General features: G+C 31.8%; 1 protein-coding gene across 4 annotated transcripts in view; it reads right to left on the bottom strand.

Moving 5' to 3' along the window:
• Positions 1-722: 722 nt before the first annotated feature.
• LOC142349281 (interferon-gamma-inducible GTPase 10-like) overlaps positions 723-15667 on the bottom strand; it is a 32364-nt gene continuing 17419 nt past the window's right edge. For 3 of the 4 annotated variants that reach the window (XM_075400741.1, XM_075400742.1, XM_075400743.1), the window contains one exon: positions 723-2741. In XM_075400741.1, the coding sequence (XP_075256856.1) occupies positions 1251-2741 (1491 nt within the window). In that variant the 3' untranslated portion in view covers positions 723-1250. The remainder of the gene's footprint in view (positions 2742-15667) is intronic. The other variant, XM_075400744.1, reaches the window with a different exon arrangement.

Here is a 15667-nt window from a genome sequence, read left to right as displayed (position 1 = left end):
TTGAACGAGAGGGGGTCTAAAGCGCCAGTGGAGGAGGGTGTACAACTGGTGAGTGCGCGGCGCGTGGGAGGGGGAGGAGGTGACTATGGGGGGGGGGGGGTTCAAACTTTCAAGATTCAGAAAAATCTTTCACGTCGTGAAATTGTATCCCCAAAATTGTCTGTTTTGGTGAATAGTATTCCTAGAGAAGGATTAAGCGTAATTGAGCATGCAAAAAATTGCATTAAAATAGACCACAGGGCTTTTTTTAATGCGATTACTACAAACTTAATGTAATTGCTACAAACTTCCTTTGAGAGCAACTGATCAACGAAAATTGCACGTTTTGAGAGTATTCAACGTTGTTGAGAACTAAACTGAAACGAAAGTATATTATCAGTTAGTGAAAGGCTTATTTCTATACTAAGTTGTTTTCTTCTCCCAAAAAGTTGCATATTGTATTATTTGCTTCTGCCAATGACGTCAAGGGTCTTCTTTTAATATTTCGGTGCACTTTCATACATTAGGGCACTTTCATAAGAGTCATTGGACTCGTATGGTGACCATGATGGTATGGTAGTATTCATTCAATCATTTTAAAATTTATTGTAACAATATAATACGATATGAATTCAAATTTAAAAGAAAAATTGCCAGACTTCTTTCATTTCTGTAAGCTAAAGGCTCCATCGCTTGCTAACTGTTAGATTCTTTTGTTTTCCAGCATACCTTTTCGAACGAGATACGTTATCCACAAAGTTTTCGAAAAACATTATAGCAACAAAGTTGATTATGTGTCCTTTCTTGGAGCAGTTACATGAACGAAATAAATAAGGAGCTAACCCTAAATTGTAAATCAACAAAGGTAAGGCCATAAGGAAAATACAGCAGTGGTTTGTTTATACTTTTTAATCTGCAAAACAATATTATAATCTATTGCCGGTACCAACTTCTTGAGCATTACATTGAAGAAGTTACGGATCTTTTAGCTCTCGTTTGATCCCCTAAATTAGGACTCAACTTGGTTCTTGTGTCCTCTATGACCAAATGCATACTCTACGAGTTTTCCACTCTTTAAATTACGAAAAGTGTGCTTTTTGGTTTCAAAAGCAATGTGGTACCGGCATCGGCTAATAAAGTTCCATACAAAACGTAAGCGTATCATTATTGTATCATAAGTTATGAGTGACCCAACCTTAACAATGGAGTTTTTTACTTGAGAAAAAATTAATTGTCAAAACACCATTATGAAAAATTTATTGTCGTATGTCTTATAAGTAAAGAAAGTTTGCCGCTTCTTTGCAAAGACGCACCTTTTCATTGTGAACGTCAATCGAGATTTGCCCGACGACAGCTAAGTACTTCGTCAATTCTTCTTTGTACGCTTCTTTGGAAGTGCTGTAACGGTAACAAGATATACCTCCAACCGTTACAGCAACTACAAATGGCAAAGCAGCCAGAGCGACGATTCCGCAAACTGCGCCACCTGTAACAGTGGCCGCGGTTCCCGCCGCAACATCGGCAGCTGTATAACCAACCGCAACCATTATACCCCCTGCAGCCATTCCTGCTCCTCCAAGCACTATAGTTCCTGTTTGAATTCCATTCAAAACATTCTTTGCAGTTTCGCTCAAGTGATCATCCGAGTAGCCAAAACGTAGATTTTTTGCACCCTTTCGAATTGCCTGCAGGTTTTGATCGACTTCCAAAAACTTATTGTCCAGAAAAGTTTCGAAGCCTTTGTTTTGGAGCTGAAAATTTGCAACGAAATCCTCAACATCTCCAATGCAAAGTCGAAGAAACTGCAAACATTTCAGCACGAATTTCAAATATTCGGAGCTTTTAGCCTTAAAAGGAATGGTGTCGTTCTTAGCACATGAGTTGATTACGCTTTCGGATTCGTTTCGAAGTTGTTTCATGGTGGCTTTCAAAATTTTTTCCCAAGCGACATTAAGTTTTTGTTGAATATTTGTTTGTGTTTTCTCGATTAGGTTATTCTCTATTGTTTTCAGAAGCTTATCCATATCGTATACGTGCTGCTCACAGGCGTCCACTAAGTACAATTCATAGCCCAGTGAAGTATAGTTTTCGTTTCCATTAGTGAACCAACTTCGAACAAGATCCGCTATCTGGTTTCCAAGTTTAACACGAACATTCCGAACGACATCGACTTCTTGTCTTGAAAGACGTCGTCCATTTGAGACGGTAGAATCCGCATGCGTGCGAACAATATAAAACTGCATTTTGCGGGTGTATAGCTCTTTGAATATATAAGCAGCGTCTGTCGTTATTTCACCAGCAATGACAACTACGAAGAAATCGAATTTGTTAGAGCTGATTTCAAACTTTTCGAAGTAGTTGTCTATATCGTTGCAAAACCCATCGATTCCTGGCATGTCCCAAAGTTTCACGCCCTTCAGTTGCTGGCTTGTGTAGGCTCTTGGCTCCTTCGTAGTCAATCCAGACTCTTCGACTTTGGCCGCATACTCTGGATAATTCCCGTTCTCATCAACTGTATAATTCAACAATGTGTTGATTAAAGTAGATTTACCCTGTTTTATAGACCCAATAACAGCGATATTGATTTCTTCGGGGAATCGGAGGGTTCTCATTAATCGGTTGTATTCCTGATAACACCCATCGTCTAAGCCTTCGTCTTGTTGAGCTGTTGACTCATTGAAAGAAGTTTCACTGTGCTCTGCCGATGTCCCATCGGAAGAATTTTCTTCTTGTTCTGTGATTATGCCGAATCGGATCAGACACTAAATGTTTTAAGAAGTGAGTATTGCTTGAACTGTCTATCTGCTCAAACTCTGCTAAATAGGCCCCACTGCGATTCAGGAACTTAATGAAAAAATTACACTTTCAAACAAAGCTTATATTCCGATATCCAACAAAAATTATTGCAAAAACTCGAAAATGTTATCTTTACCCTCAGGTGATCGGTGATTGTCTTGATAGATATCATCATGCCAGACATTTGTTAGGTTGGGTTTAACCATGCCAATTTGCATGGGTTTGATGTACAACTCAACATGTTTTTTGTTACACCTAGCTATCTCAAATTAATAGACTGGTGTGTTTAGAATCTTTCGAGCTATATTCAAAGGCTGGCGGGAAAGAACATGTACTGGGGAAGCTATATATATTTGAACAAAACGAAGACTTTCTGACAAGTGTTTCAGTTTTTCTTTTATATGATGAATTCGAAAGAGTCAGGGAGAGTAGTGGGAAAAAGGTGCTATCTGACACAATGCGCTAATCTATGCGCTCAAGGTCCTATCCAGACCAAATACTCAACCCTATCGGGTATTCGTTTTTGTCTGGATAAATGCACCTTTTTCCCACTACTAAATATAAACATTGAAAAAACCAATCACAGTTCTTTGAGTAGAGCTTTTTAACCCACAACCCCGCTATTATCACACACACAAAAATTCCACACACTTCGCATTCCTTTTCTACTCAAATTATACGCTTTGTTATGTGGAATTTGCGACCATGCTAGTTATTTAATTTTTCTCTAAAATTTATTATATTATACTTTTTTCATTAATAATAAGGCTAATAAAAGCTGAAAATAAGGCTAATAAAGGGGTTTATGATAATGATAATGATAGGACTTATAATAATATTAATGATAGGACTTATAATAATATTAATGACAGGACTTTAAATAATATTTTAGTGATAAGGTCTATAATATTATTAATGATAGGACTTGTAATAATATTTAATGATAAAATCTATAATATTAACAAAGATAAGACTTATAATATTTAATGATAGGGCCTATAATATTATTAATGATAGGGTTTATAAATAATATTAATGATTAAGGTCTATAATATTATTAAAGATAGGGCCTATAAAATTATTAATGATATGATAAAGGTCTACAATATTATTGAAGATATGGCTTATAATAATATTTTAAAGATAGTGGGGTTTATAAATAATATTAATGATAGTGGAGTTTATAAATAAAATTAATGATAGGGCCTATGATATTATTAATGATAGAGTTTATAATAATATTAAAGATAGGGCTTATAATATTATTAAAGATAGGGCCTATAATATTTTTAATGATAGGACTTATAATAATATTAAAGATAGGGCTTATAATATTATTAAAGATAGGGCCTATAATAATATTCACAATAGGACTTATTATTATATTAATAATAAGAATAATAATAGGACTTATTATACTGTTAAAGATAGGGTCTATAATATTATTAATGATAGGGTTCATAATAATATAAAGATAGGGCTTATAATATTTTGTAATCTAATCTTCTAACAATTTATCTACATCTATACCTTTTGCTTTTAATTTACAAATCATTATATAATATTTATATTACTCTGGTTCATCAGTCTTAAGCGTCTCTGACCATGCTAGGGTACCAGGGCTTACAGCCCCTTCACCATATTTTGGATTAGACTTAACAAATTCACCAACAGTTTTTATTTCATCTGTGAAGCAGGCTTTCTCTTTAGCTGAATAAACACTTCTGGGTAAATCTATTTCTTTATGAGACTTTTTTATATGACCCTTTAACCCACTAAAACCATATACAGAAGAACAATATTCACACCTTACCTTTGTTGAATTACATTCTTTACATATTGCCTTCTTTTTATCAAAACATGTTATTTCTTTTATAACTCTACACCTATTACAAATTTTATTTGTTATATCAATTCTGTTATTAGCATTATTAAAAGAAGAAGTAGGACTATAGTTAGAATTGGGCTCTACCCTTGTTGGGGGGTCAAGGCATGAGGCCCTTTCGTCATTAGAATTAGAATCGGGCTTTGCCAATGTTTCACTATTGGGATTAGAAATAGGATTAGAAATAGAATTGCGCTTTGCCAATGTTTCACTTTTGGAATTAAAAATAGAATTAGAATTAGAATGGGGCTTTACCCATGTTTCACTATTAGAATTAGAAATAGAATGGGGCTTTGACCATGTTTCACTATTAGAATTAGAATTATAAAGGGGCTTTGCCCATGTTTCACTATTAGAGCTAGAGTTAGAATTAGAGCTAGAGCTAAAGTTAAATCTAGAGATAGAGCCGGAGTTAGAACATTTTGAAGCAACCCCTGTTATCTCTGTATAAGACCCATCCATACAAACACCACTTAATAAGTCATCTCCACATATACACACATCAATTTCATCCTTATGTTTTACTTTATAATGAAACGGTAAATTCAAAAGGAATCAGTTATAAAATTGCACTCTAAACATTTAATAGTCATTATTTATAATGGGCGAAATTTTAGTTAAACATATGGATATCTAATCGAACTTTAAATTATAATATATTTATAGTTCTAACTATTTATAACTAATCAAACTTATGGATATCTAATCAAACTTTAAATGATAATATATTTATTGTTCTAATTATTTATAACTAGTTAAACTTTTTGTATAAACTTTTGGATAAACTCTTATAACTAGTTAAATTTTAAATTATAATATATTTATAGTTCTAATTTTTTTATAGCTAGGTAAATTTTTTGGATAAACTTTTGGATAAACTCTTATAACTATTTAAACTGTAAATCATAAAATATTAATAGTTCTAATTATTTATACCTGGCTAAACTTTTTGTATAAACTTTTGGCTAAACTCTTATAACTAGTCAATTTTAAATCATAATATATTCATAGTTCTAATTATTTATAACTAGTTAATCTTTTAAAAAATTTCAATTAAACTTCTAATAATAAATATTATAGTTCTAATTATAATAAACTTATAATAAATCTATAGTTCTAATTAATTTTAACTAGTTAAACGTTTTGGATAAACATTTGGATAAACTCTTATAACTAATTAAACTTTAAATCATAATATATTCATAGTTCTAATTATTTATAACTAGTTAAACTTTTAAAAAATTTCAATTAAACTTCTAGCATGATCTTTAGAGCAGGCAAACTTAGCTAAAGTTGCCATACCTAACTTATTAAGAGTATTATATCTATATCTTTTATCTATAATCTGATCATTATTCAGTTCAGCTTTATCCCCAACAAAATTTATAATTTCATCTCTAAAATTTTGATTATTTTTTTATAGTTGACTTAAATCATCTCCTTCCTTTTTGTTTAAAGCTTCAGTCTCTTCATCCATATACTCTTCTTGTATAGCCCAGTACTTATATATGGATGAAGTCCGATCATGTTCTTCACCATTGTGAGGGGGTCTCCGACCCTGGTCTCCCAGCATGGACTCTGTCCCATAAGCAAAATTGGTAATTTAATTGTTCTATTTATCAAATGACCTGCCTGTGTTGCCACTTGTGCTGCCGCCCTTACTGTTGGATCAGATTTAAAAATATTTTATATTGATAAGTGTATACTTATAGCCATAGCTGCATATCCTGCATACTTTATAAAATTAGCTCTAACTGCTTAATTAGTTAGAACGTCATTCTGAATTTTGATACATATCGAAGTTAGAATTTTATTAAAATAGATATGATAGTTATCAGTATTAATAGTATTTCTATCTGTAGCAGTGTTCAATATTGGTTTAATATAAGCTATAAGTTTATTTATCTCATCCCTTTCTAATTTATCTTTTAAACTAAGGGCTTTAAGGTCTACGAAACCAATTCTTGAGTCATATATCATAGTTCTATTTCTATCGATAATAATAAAAGTATTCTCCTTAACATTATCATAACGACGTTCAGGAGCCATTCAATCTGTACAATTATAATAACTATTATTTAACTCACTAATTATACCATGGAAGTCAAGTTTACATTTATATGTATCATTAAAATTTTTTAAAAAGATCTGCCCCATTATAAGTTGTAATGTAAATAGTATCACAACTCATTCTTGCTTTAATAACTATCTGAGCTGGTTTATGTCATATTACAATCTTTTGAATATCATCATGTCTTCCTTCTGCAAATAATTCAGCTATAACAATTTTTATTTTATTGGTCATATCATCAAGAACAATGGCACAGTTTTCAAAATTATCTATATTTTTTTATGTGATCTCTTTTGTGTCACACATATTTAAGTCACTATAATGTTTGCCAGTTTCTTGACTGATCCAATCTCTTTCATCTTTACATACTATGATTATAGACCACCGGTCATGTTCCTCCATACGCTTTTGGTCCTCTTCGACCATTTGGTTACAACTTTAAATATTATCTAACAAAATAAGTCTTGCCTGTACCAGTACCACCATAAACAATAGTATGTAATGGCGACTTTTCCAATTCAAATCTAACTAGACTTCTTTTCATAAATACACCGAAACTTTCTTCTAGTTTTGTATATTTACTTGGCATGTCGTCATATATTTTATAACAAACCACTGCTATCAACACAAGTATAAAAATCATAAGACCCAACTCCATTTTTATATATGAAATATAGACTTAGACTAAGACTTATAATTAAGTTTATACTTGAACTTATAATTAGAGTAATAATTAGACTTAGACTTACCATTAGACTTATAATTAGATTTAGACTTAGACTTATAATTAGACTTATAATTAGACTTATAATTAGATTTATAATTAGAGTTATAATTAGATCTATATTTAAATGTATATTTATCACATAAAAATGCTTTTACTAACTTTTGAGGAATTCAATAATGAATTTGATATTGATAATAAAGCTATGAGTAATATCAGGAAAGAAGATGTAGGCAAAGATATAAGTAACTCCAATAGAAATAGTAATGAGAGATCAGAAACCTGATAGCCTCAAGGAATCCAACTTTAATATAATTGTAAATTTACATCCAACTGATGGTACACATTGGGTTTTAGTTATAAGAGAACATGGTCCCATGGCGACGCATGGCAAAGCCCCATCTATTACTTTGATAGTTTTGGTGTTGATACTCCACCATTATTCTTAAAAGATTATGTTGATCTGGGCTCTAATGAGAGAATACAAGAATATGATGAATCTTATTGTGCGGCATATTGTTTATATTTGATATATCTTATTGATAATGGTTATAGAATAAAGAGTGCTTTGGATATTCTAGTTAATCAAGTTAAATGTCCTTGGGGATCTAAAAAGTGTTTGTGTTCTGGTTGTGAACATAAAGATGAAGTTAAAGTTAATGATAATGTCAATGACAATGTCAATGACAATGTTAATGTCAATGTCAATGACAATGTTAATGGCAATGACAATGACAATGATAATGTTAATGACAATGTTAATGTTAATGACAATGTTAATGTTAATGACAATATTAATGTTAATGACAATGATAACGATAATGATAATGTTAATGACAATGGTAATGATAATGTTAACGACAATGATAATGATAAAGTCAATATCAATGTCAATGACAATGTTAATGATAATGATAAACAGAGAACCATCTTATTAGATGATGCTGATAGTGTGATAGTGATGATGATATAATATTTAGCAGAACCAAACAAAGAAATAAACTCGGTCTACAATGTATATGTGGAAGGATAATCAGTGTTGAAGACTAGTCAGAGGGTAGCTACCCTTCACCAAAGATTTCAGGCCCTATTGTTGAAAGGATGAAGATCCTTACACCAACAAGCCCTAGAGCCCCCTCTCCAGCCAATAGTAAATCTAATTTATTGATTGATGTTGATGGGAGTCTACAGTCATGACTGGATGATAATATAGTTGTTGCTGCTTCATTCCCAAAAAGCTTCAGATGTGTAATATCTGGTCCTGGTGAAGGTGGAAAGACATTCTTATTAAAGAATCTATTTATGCGTAGTATACAATACGATATACTATACATCATCGGTCCTACTGGTAATCAATATGATGATTTAAATTATGAAAAAGCCAAAGCATGGTCTAAGATCAACATCAGCAAAGCTGGTCCCCAGATAGTAGCCCCCAAGATACAAAAAAAATACTCCCACCCGAAGAACTACCAAAAGATATAAAGAAACTCATTATATTTGATGATGTTGAACCTAGAGAACCAATTATTAGAAAATACTTTTGTAGAGGTAGACATAATATTAGTAATAGGATATATCTGAATCAAAAACTTTTCTCATTAGATAGACAAAGTGTGAGAGAGAATTGTAATATACTTGTTTTATTTGAACAAAGAGGCAATGTACTTAATAGATTATATAATGACTTTTTTAAAGAAACTGAAATTGTTTATAAAGATTTTGATACTATAAGTACTCAAGTATGGGGGAACACTATAACTATATCGTCATTGATTTATCTATAAATAAAATTAATGGCAAACAAAGAAATAATTGGGATAGGAGCGTTTATTAGTTTAATAATATTTATGTGTAAGTATCAGTGTAAGTGTATGACTATAATTAAGTATAAGTGTAAGTGTACGTCTAAGTATAAGTGTATGAGTAAGTGTAAGTATAAGTCTAAGTATAAGTCCAAGTATAGGTCTAAGTCTAAGTATAAGCCTAAGTATAAGTCTAAGTCTAAATCAATAGGACCGTGGTCAGCTAGTTACACTAGATGCAAAGTAAAACAACACATCTTCATTGAAATCTTCCATGCTCATCTTCAGTATGAAATTCAAAATATTCTATTCTATTCTTTGTTACACTTTGATATAAGATATTAGTTGTTATAATATTTATCAGGTAACTTGGAGCTTCTGTAAGAGTAAAAGTATATAGTATGTCTGCGTTATTATAATTATCTTTAACACCAGATATCACATTACGGTGAATGTTAATAGTACTATGTTAATAGTGAATATCAATATTATGAGATGTATATTTACCTTGTTTACAAACTTTTCTAAATCCTAGTAATGGGGCTATTGAGTTTTGTACATCAAAGCTAATTGCACCTTGCTTTATTTCCATAATACATTTCATTGTATTCTTATCAGGTTCTATTATAACCTTGCCATTAGTTTCTTCTTTTATTAATTCTGCTATTTCGATTAATTCAAATGCACCTGGTATAACAGCAAAAACTTCGTCATCATATAAAAATTGCTTATTCCTTCTATTCACATTTAACACTGAGTTATAAACCGATAATCTAATTAAACCTAACTTTGCTGTATTACGTATAGGTTTACCAAAATTGAACTTTTCTGTTGGCTTTAACATTCTAAAGTTAAGTGTGTGTTCTTCTTTAGTTGTAGTTGCAGCTTCAAGTATCTTTTGCAGTTCATATAGGATTAAGTTGTCTGTCTTTTTTTACATTCAGTTACTGCTAATTATAGTTATAAATATAATTATAATTATAATTATAATTATAGTTAGAGTTATGGTTATAATTACACTTAGAGTTATAGCTTTAGTTATAATTATAATTAAATTCTTTCCTTATAAAAATGGACTTTAATTTGGATGCATATTATGGTTATAATAATGATGTACACAAAAGTAAGATTATAAAATATTACAGTTAACACCAACATTAATATCATACCCAATAGAGAAGAGAATCATTTAAATATACATGATTCAGAACTAGAGATAGAGTTTGTTGTATCGGATAATGCTGGTGGTGTATTTGCTAATAATGCTTATATCAGATTAGTAAATTATAGTACGATGGCATTATTTAGTTCAGGTAAGCTTGAAACTAGAGTTGGTAGGACTATTGAATATATAGATCATTGTCATCCTAACCTATTGATGTATAAGTTATTAATCAGTACTGATGATGAATATGAGAGTGGTTTTGTTAGAAATCAAGGTAATAGAGATAGTTAACTTAAAGGTGATCAGATTGCTGCAGAACGAGGTCGTATATAAGATGGTAAGATGAGTGATCTATTTGGGTTTGTGAATGATTTAGAAAATATTATATATGGGTTAGGATTTAAAATAATATTAAAAAAAATAATGATGGAGCTCTATCTAGAGTTAGTAATGGTGCTGATGCAGTAGCTAATGATGGTAATATAGAAATTAGAGATAAATCGTGGTGTGTAGCTAGTATTGATCCTAGTAATGATTATAGAATTATTGTAGAGAAAGGATTAAATAAAAAGAATAATATTGATTTTAGTTGTTGTGAAAGAAAGACATTTTATAAGAACATGCTCAGAGCTACTAACTTCTTATTTTATCTAGGTATGGAAAGTGGTATCGGAAATCCACAATATAAAATAATACGTTTTGAAAATAATAATGTTAATGAACAAACTCATGATGCAAGTACATTTGATATTATGAATGTTACGGAATGTCATTGTAAGATTGATAGTGAATTTTATCCCTAGGATAGAATGAATATTAATTATGGTGCTAATAATAAAAATGAGGCTTTTAAAGAGATTCTTAATTTTAATAAAGATTTTAATGGATTACCTGATAATATTAAACCATATAAAAATCATAGAACATTTAAAAGTAGTTATAGAATATATGTATTTGATACTAGATATCAAAATAATCATATAGGCCCACAACCAATACAACTTAATTTTAAATTTAGTGTTGCAGTTGCAGATGCTATATGTCATGCATTAGTATTAACTAGAAAGGTTATTAGTGTGAAGAGTGATGGTAATAAGATGGTTGATGTTATATCTTAGTTGTATCTAATGGTATAGTCATTGTCATAGTCATTGTTATAGTCATTGTCACAGTTATTGTTATATTCAATGTCATAGAAAAAGACATAGTCAATGTCATAGCCATTGTCTTAGTCAATGACTTAATCAAACTATTTCCTACTAGTCTTAACAAAACCTATAGCATAAATAATATCTAGTTTCTTTTTATTCTCTAGAGATAAGCCTCTAGCTTTAAATTTAGTCTTAGGCTTGGGTTTAGTCTTAGCATTAGGTAATGGTTTGGGTTTAGGTTTAGGTTTAGTCTTAGGCTTAACAACAAAGATTATACTTTTTAACTTCCATTATTTTTTATATATAGAAATATGAGAAACTTTAATAACATTAAAACTAATTCATATTGTGTTGGTGGTAGACATTATAGTGGTACTAATAATATTCGTTGGGTTGCTACTAAAAAGTAATTAAGATTTTGAAAGGTAATTATACTAAATGTAGAAGAATTAAGTCAATGACAGTATCTGATGCAACAATAGCAGCAGAAGGATTGAAAGATTTCTTTAAGAGTGTATGTAAAGCAACAGTTAATTTTGGAAAGAAAGTTGCTAATAACCCAGTAAGAGCATTAGAAATAGCAATTAAAATAGGAAGTGCAGCTGCAAGTAGAAACCCAACAGCAGCTTTATCAGCCACACCTGATTTAATTAAATTTGCAACTACTGGTGAAGGTATAAGAGTAGTACAAAAAGAAAGAGGGTTATACTTAGGTACAAAGAAAAGATGATTAATTATATTGGAGTATAGACATAAATATATTAGAGTTTAAATATAAATATGATTATAGCTATGGGTGTGGGTATAACTATGACTATGACTGACTAGATATATCTAATGGTAAATAGAGATATATAGCTACAACTATGGCTATGGGTACAGGTATGGCTATAACAATGACTATGACTAGATACAACTAATTTTGAATATTAATACTAATGTTATTATTACTAAATATATGGTGAAACATGGACAAAGTCCCATTATTATTACTAAACACTAATAACTTTAGTTTAAAAAACACTCAAATTACTTTTCTTGTTCTTATTATATTCTTCATATACCTTAACTAATTCATTATACTCATCATTATCTATTTTATTATCAATCATTGACTTAGTATATAGTTTATTAAACTTGTCACTAAACTGTTTACGTAAAATATACATTTGTGAATACTGTATAATTTTAATTATTTTAGTAATAATTGTTTTTGATAATGAACCAGAAACAGTTGCTGTAGCAAAAGCTGTAGGTATATAATAAGGCAAGCCTATACTTGTTATTGCAACTGATTTTGATGTTGCAGTTATTGCTAATGATGATAATAGTATTTCTGTTATCTCAGCTACGTTAGTAGAGTTTTTATATCTACTTAACTTCTTATTATAGTTATTAGTTTCAGTTTCAAAAAAATTCCTAATGTCTTTTCTAATGGTAATTGTCAAGAAGGATGTTTGAGAATGCGAGTTGTCTAGAGATTTGTGGGTTCAATGTGTTCCTAACTGGGTTTGACCAAACCAGATGGTTATCTATTTCTGATGTATTGCGTAAAGGTGAAGATGTGGATGATCTGTCTAGTTCCTGACTCATAGGAATAATCTATTCTTGTTGTAATAAAACACTGTAGTGCAATAATACTCAATTGGCCACGATGCGACTGTTTTCTATCGCTATAGTTTATCGTCTGCACTTTCTTAATGTGTGATTAACACGTTTCTATGTTTAACAGAACAGGTTGCTGCAAAAGAGCAACTAACACCAATTGGTATATATTTACAAAGACAGTAATTAAATAACATATAAATAGAGTGTTTATAGGTAAATAATTTAGTACTTGGTTACAAAGTTTCTAGATTTCTATGTCAGCTGAGTTTATGTCAGATATTTCGCTTGTTGGGGATAGTGGAGGTGTACAGTATTCCTGTGATGTCGTGCTACTATTGTACGACTTTTGTGATGTGGGCTCGGTCTTTTCAATTGCTTGTTCTTCCGGGCTTGCATCTTTTGTATTATTGTAGTGTTCTGATACCAATTGGTCTGAGTTGTTGTTATTATTTTTCCGTTGTATTTCCTTGTCAGTTGGTAGTGGAAATTCTTTCCTCGTGTCCTTGTTGTTTTTCTCTGTGTTGACTGATTCTTGTGGTGCAGGCAGTATTGAGATAATGTTCGCTTGATCTCTTTCTAATCTGGCTTGTTCTTTTTGTAGGATGGTTGTGATTTCGTGTTGTTCGTTAGTTTTGTTCTCTGTGTCGAGGAATGTCACTTTTGGGTTGTTGAAGTTTGCTGTATTATCATTTAATCTCTGCATTTTTTCGACTGTTTTATCGATTTTTGGAGTTGATTTAGTTGATTTAAAGTCGTGGTTGTTGGTTACTTCGTTGATATCAATGTTTCTATCGAAGTGTACTGGTGGGCTGTACGGCGATGTGATCATAAATTCTTTCGGGTCGCTTGATGCGAATATAGTTTGGGGTGATTCGTTTTCTACGAATTGGTAAGTGATTGTACTTGGTGATTGTTGTAGTGCATTCGTGTCTACTTGTATAAAAGATCTGTTTTGTTCGTGTTCTTGTGTGCTTTGTAATGCCATCATTTTCGAACGTTGCTTGAATGTTTCTCCTGGGTTGACTTTTGGGGATCGCGGTCGTTTTTTGGAATCGCCCTGTTTTGGTCGATTCTGTTTCTTGGTTGTTGTCGGGCTTTTATTCTTTTGTTGCTGTTTACGCTGATTTTGGCTTGCTACTTGACGAAATTTAGCTGGGCTCCAGTTGGTTGGTTCTGCTCTTTGACGTGTGTTCCTGGGATTTGTTTGTTGGATTCTGTGTTCACCAGTTGGTGGGGTCATCTTTGTTACTTTCTGTTGTTTTGCTTCTTCTAAACAAAACTTCTTAATTTTTTCTTGGTTTCTTTTGTATTCACCAACTGTCTTACATGCTACCATATGTATTAGTCTTGGTTTTTGTTGTTCCTCTATTGTTTCTCTGATAGGTTTTTGTTCGTTTACTATAGCAAGATGATTTTTTCTTATTACGGTGTTTTTTCTAAGTGGTGTGTCTATGGTTATTGTATGTGGTGAGTAATTAGTGATGGTGGCGTCCTCTATTATGTTCCATTGTGGTGCCAGTGTATTACGAGGTTCTTTTGTTTTTCTTGCCAGTGATTTTCGTGCGACGTTTTTTCGTGTTTTTATGTATTTTGTAGTTTTATCACCTATCGTGAAGTGAATTTCAGATGGATATATCTTACGTCGTGACTTTGTTGTTCTGGAGGTTGATGCTAGTGGTACATTTTCTGAGTCGTCGCTTGAAGTTACTTCTACCAGTTGGTGACTGCCTGTTGGTGTTAGGTTTGTGGGTGTAGGCGGTTGAGTCTCTTCGTTATCATTGTCACATCGGTATCTGATGTCGAGTTCTTGTTCCGAATCACCATCTCGTCGCCAGATCTCCTCCATGGTGAGGGCATTCTGCTTTAGCACTTTCTTGTCTAAACAGTAGTTTGTTAGGTTTTTGTAAGAGAGGTTTTTGTGTGATGCTTTTGTTGTGATGTTCGATATTTCAGTGTTTGGTTTTCTTCCGAAGTGGGCTTCAAACGGTGATAGTTTTGTTGTAGTGTTGGGTATTAATCTGATGTTTTCTATGATATTCGCTAACCTGTTGGTTAGTGTTGTGTTAGACCAGTTTGGGTCTATATCTAATACCGCTAGTCTTCTTTTTATTGTTTGGATTAATCTTTCTACCATACCTGTGCCCCTATGGTCACCAGCTGGTGCTAGTATAAGTTTTATGTTTTTATTTTTGCAAAATATGTCGAATTCTTTTGCTTTAAATGCTTGTGCTTGGTCACATCTAATTGAACGTGGAATTCCGTGCACTTTACAGTAGCTTTCGAGATATTCTATGGCTGTGTTTGTGTCACAATTGTTGAATATTTCTGCATGTGGGTATCTCGATAGTCTATCTACTGTTACTAAAATATAGTTATTTTGTGTGTTATTCTTAAATGGAATTGGACCTGCAAAGTCCATTTGTATTTCTTCATTGGGTTCTGCTAGTGTTGGTAGTGAGCCTAAATTGGTTCTTGCAATTATT

This window comes from Convolutriloba macropyga, chromosome 11, assembly GCF_964194025.1.
Source record: "Convolutriloba macropyga chromosome 11, txConMacr16.3, whole genome shotgun sequence".
Classification (NCBI taxonomy): Eukaryota; Metazoa; Xenacoelomorpha; order Acoela; family Convolutidae; genus Convolutriloba; species Convolutriloba macropyga.
The sequence above is the reverse complement of the archived record's forward strand: the minus strand, read 5'-3'. Positions and strand labels throughout refer to the sequence as shown.